We start from the raw sequence: 4,723 nt of genomic DNA, 5'->3' as shown, positions 1-4,723 counted from the left end.
TCAGTTACTTAAAGAGTCATTGGCACTAGAACTTTGGTAAAATGACTGTGGAGCTATGCTAAGTGCACTTCAGTTTTGAACATATATATTTTCTAAGTGAGCCTGAGTTTTACTCACTCTTCAATAAAAATGCTCTATAGTAAATTAACTGAAGCTTTCTAAGATATGGTAGAATTTCAGAGTATCACAAGAGAAACCTTGTGTTCTCCTGCTGTCCAAAACCAAGCTGAATCATAATAAAGGAATTAGGTAAATATTTCTTTATTAAATGATTAATTCCATAAATAAATTCTCTTAATTCATTGAATATAAAATTAAATCATTTACAACTTATTCCAGTATTAGGGATTGTTTCCTCAAAAAAAGCTACATTTTGATAAATAAAATATTCAGCTTTAAAGCCCACCAATTTCTGTTTGCAGGTATGAATTATATAGCTGGTACCTATAGCTGCCAGAGATGAGAACTCCAAAAGTGCCCACCTTAGGAAGGAATGTAACCTCCAATATGAGTTTGGAACAACAACAAATACGTGATGTTATACTGAACAGTAGAGAACTGAAGGTTTTCATATCCAGGACAGACAGACAAACGTATAAACAATCAATTACAAACAGAAATCAGTAATCATGACAGTGCTCCAAAATGAAGCAATAAGATTGCTCCAGTATTATGAAGCTTTAAGTATGTTCAAACTGTTGCATTAGTATCCAGTTGCACAGTGCATTCTCGAGTCTCAGTGTTGCCCTCCCATGGGCGAAGGCAACACTTCCATCAGAGTTCATTTTTCCTCTCTTGTTACTTCAAAAAAGTTTTTAAAAAATAACCACCAAGCCTCTTGCTCAAGCCTGCGCACATCACAACTTAATCCCTAAATTTGTGGATATCATTGAATAGCCTGTAGTTAGGGTAGGCCTCATTTGCATGGGGACAATTGTAGTTGCATCTGCAAGACTGGATCATCATAACATTCTTAGTGAAGGTCTCTCCATCATCACAACGAAACCGGATCTTGACAGTCCTGGTCTGCTGAGGAGTGCAGCATCTACTGTCCACACATGAGCCACAGTATTTGGGGCGGTACTTCTTCACACTGGAGCATCCTGCATAAGTGAACTTCACCGGAGCTTGGGATTTTCTGGTCTTAGTGCATTTCTTTCCCTTCTGAAAGGAAGAGATTAGTGACATGGTTAATATAAGAGTCCTACCCTGAAGCCACCCTCCACCCAGAATGATTTTGAAATGACAGGAAGATGACAAAAGGGGGAATTTACCTTTAAGGAGTCATAGCTAGGCTGCCCACATGGCCTCACTTCACATATCCTGGTTTCTTTGACTAGTCTGCAGTCGGGGTTATCATTGGTGACTCGGGTGGAGACGCCAGTCCCACAGGTCTTTGAACACTGTGACCATGATGTTGTTTGCACAATACATTTTGGATTCTCAAATGAGTGACTGCGTGGCTCTGAGTCAAAGACTAGAAGGAAGAGAAGAAAAAGGGCCTGGTGTGAACTTCTTGTGCTGAAGAGCTCTTCAGTGTCCCCCCCCCCCCCCCACTCCTCATCAGCATGCAGAGCAAAGCACTGTAGGCATTCCAACAGATAATCCCTCCACTAAAGACGTTCCAGCAATAACCCTCCCATCCCATGCTGAGGACAACATAACCTTATATTATCTTACCAGGTAGCATTTTTAGTTCTCCTTTCACAATGGCTATTAGCTCGTTGTTCCTGGTTAATTCCCCTTCAGAAGCATCCAGACCAAATTCTTTGCCAAAGAAACCTTCCAGGGTATCTTTGGAGTCATCACAGACCCATTCCTCACAGCACTGGCCAGGGACTTTTACTAGCCTTGGGTTAGGGCAGCCCAAATTTGGAAGGGAGAGTTCTTGTGGGCACAGTGGGATACAGCCCACAGCTCCATCGATGCATGTACACTGGTGCTTGCAGTTGGGCTGAAAACTTTCTCCATTCTGATAAATTCTGGAGTTGTATTCACAAGGTCTCCCTTCTGACTGTGCTGTAACAAAAGAGAGGGAGAAGACGTAAGCGAGGCTCAAGGCTACTGAAACAGGGTGGGTTTTTTTCTGTGGTAAAATTCAATTTATGGTAAAGTTCCATACAATCCCCAAGAGCTCTAGGCTAGAACAATAAGTTAGTCAGGAATCACTTTTCCTTATGCGCTGTTAGTGCAGCCCAGACACAGTGAATTGCATTCCAGACTGCTGAAGTCATATGCCCTTCTGCCAATCTACCAACAACAAAGCATAACCATACATGGGCTCAAAATTACTAAACTTTGCCGCTACACAAACTGGTTGGTATTTATGCATATACACAGACACACACACACTTCAAAGCAGCCAAGCCACAAGCTTCTTACCTCTGCAGATCCCCTTTGGAGCTGTGGAACTGGCGCCAAAATTGCATTCCAGCCCCTTGGTATGATCGCAAGGCTGCATCTTGCTACAGTCCTCGTTGAGCTGTTTAGCACATACTTTACAGCATCCACAGCCGTCCAGTACCAGACCAACTCCTGGGGCACATCTTTGGACCTCCAGAGGGCACTGGCAAGCAGAAGGGCAGGAAGAAAGTGCCTGGGGAGGAGAAGCAAAGGAAGGCATTGATGAGAGACAAATGCTACACTGGGCTAGACAGAAAATGAAAAACAGCCTTTCTGCCCAAAATCCAGATACACCGCCCTGGATGGTCACTATGGTATTCCCTAACTTTCTTGTGCCTCTATTAACGGCACACACATGCAAAATCATTGCCTTCCTCCCCCTGGACAAACCTCCCAAGTTTTCTGAGACTAGAATACAATCCTCAATGTATAATCCACTTAATACAAGTAATAACAGGGTCGAAATAAAATCCAGACCTACCCTATGCACTAATTGAAGAAGGGCAAGAGCCAGGACGAAGTTGGTAGTCTGATAGCTCATCATAGCTGTTTAAGGCAGAAGGTCTGGTCCTTTCCCCCCCCCCCCTCTCTCTCCCAGTTCAAACCGGTGAAAAACAAAAGAGAGAGAAAGAGAGCCTGAACAATTCCCTGCCTCAAAAAAAATGCAAGGCTTAGGCAAAGTAACTGAGTTCTGCCGATGGCTGTTAAAAAGAAGGAGAATCCTGCTGGAGCTATAAAGGGTCTTCTTGCTTCTTTTTGGAGAAAGGGAGGAAAGAAAAAGAGACTGCCGTCCCTGTTTTCGGCTGCTCGGCGCTTTGCGTTGCGCTTCTCGGGGATCCCTTCGCAGTCTGAGGAGGCGCTGAGAGAGAGCAGCTGCTTATATGCCGAGCGGCCGCCGCCGCCGCGTGCTGCAGCTGCACTGACGTTGAACGTTCCAGAATTCTAAAGCATCTCAGGAATGTTTTCTTGGCGCGGTTTCTATCCAAGCTCCTCCCCACGTTGCGCTTTTTTATTTTGCTTCAACAAAACAGGTTCTCCCTCGCTCCCTTTCCAACGGTTTAAACAATCATACTTTACAACTACGCCTCTTTTATATAGAAATTTATAAACCAATTCTCTTTTCTCTCCTCCCCACCCCCCTCGGAAACGTGAAGCCTGGAATCAAGTGCATTAGATTGCCCCAGTGCATTTGCTAAATAGTTTATATGCTATTGAAGATTAGAAGGAAGATTCCGGCGCCGGAGGAGGGAGGCGGGGGAGGGGGTTAGTCATGCAAATCTGGTAGACATTCGGATCTGATCCAGTGCTGAAATGAAAGGGTGTATCCCAAACTAATACCCAGATGGCGTAGTTTAAACTTTTTTATGAATGGGGCATGTGCAAAAGAAACTACTGCCTGTTATTTGGAGGAATTCCAGGGAGGGGAGCCCTCTTGTCCCCTAAATTCTGCCTTCGGTTACACGGTCACCTTGATCTCTGCAGTTCAGTTCCCTCAGTTCAAAATCTTTTGGAACAGAAATGGGAGGGGGGGTTCTCTTGCAACTATAATGATCTTACCTTATCCGTTTGTCACACCTTAGTGGCTCAAAAGCAACCACTATATATCCGTCCTTCGCTGCAATTTTTCTTTCCTTTCATCGCTGCCCAGGAAAGGTGGCATGTGGGCTGCTGGCGCTTTCCTTTGTTGACTAGATTCAGCGTCCCAGAACAGAGGCGGTTTCTCTGTATGATCTTTGCTTTTGCTCTATGATCTTTAAACTGTGAACGTAGTGCAAATGTGTAGGAAGGAATGGAAATAACCCTGCGGGGCCCATTTTCTTCTATTGCTGACGCTAGAGCTGTTTGCAGAATTCAGGGAGACTAAAAAGAGGGGTGCCTAAGAAGTGGAACCTAGTTTAATGAGAGACAATGTGGAACTCTCAGTGACCTTCTACCTAGCTTGGAATGATAAGCAATTAAAATAAACAGTGTCAAGGATGCATATTGTAATCGTAGATGGGAATTCTAAGGCAATTCGTTTTATTAACTTGTTGAGAAGATACGCTTTCAAAACCTGGATAGGGCCTTCTTGTGGGGTGATTTTGTATATATAATCCATGCTTCAAATATATCAAAAGTCCAATATTTGTGTTATAACTCTGTAGAAGGCAAACACTTCGGTGAAGGTGGGATCCATTCTTTTCAGGCCTATAAGTACTAGTGGGCTTACAGAGTGCTCACTCCTTTGCAGCCAAATTTCAGGGGCTTTACTATTTACCCCTACAGTTAAGACTCTTTAATAACGTTTCTAATGTGGTTTGGGGTGTGTGCGTGGTGGTGG

At 43.8% G+C, this 4,723-nt stretch overlaps 1 protein-coding gene across 1 annotated transcript; it reads right to left on the bottom strand.

Annotated features, from left to right (window-relative positions):
- Window positions 1-245: 245 nt before the first annotated feature.
- Window positions 246-3,319, bottom strand: CCN1 (cellular communication network factor 1). Its single transcript, XM_060232138.1, has 5 exons — window positions 2,885-3,319; window positions 2,383-2,596; window positions 1,681-2,019; window positions 1,275-1,477; window positions 246-1,164 (listed from the first exon to the last, which is right to left on the bottom strand). Exons 1-5 carry the CDS (start codon window positions 2,945-2,947, stop codon window positions 865-867), a joined length of 1,119 nt encoding a protein of 372 aa, XP_060088121.1. The 5' UTR covers window positions 2,948-3,319; the 3' UTR covers window positions 246-864.
- Window positions 3,320-4,723: the final 1,404 nt, after the last annotated feature.

Source organism: Heteronotia binoei, chromosome 2, assembly GCF_032191835.1.
Source record: "Heteronotia binoei isolate CCM8104 ecotype False Entrance Well chromosome 2, APGP_CSIRO_Hbin_v1, whole genome shotgun sequence".
NCBI classification, from domain to species: Eukaryota; Metazoa; Chordata; class Lepidosauria; order Squamata; family Gekkonidae; genus Heteronotia; species Heteronotia binoei.
The sequence above is the reverse complement of the archived record's forward strand: the minus strand, read 5'-3'. Positions and strand labels throughout refer to the sequence as shown.

Coding starts and splice junctions, on each gene's coding strand:
- CCN1 (XM_060232138.1), bottom strand. CDS start 2,947: ATGATGAGCTATCAGACTACCAACTTCGTCCTGGCTCTTGCCCTTCTT. Junction 2,597..2,884: donor TTCTTCAATTAGTGCATAGG/GTAGGTCTGGAT, acceptor TCTCCTCCCCAG/GCACTTTCTTCCTGCCCTTC. Junction 1,165..1,274: donor CTAGCTATGACTCCTTAAAG/GTAAATTCCCCC, acceptor TCTTCCTTTCAG/AAGGGAAAGAAATGCACTAA.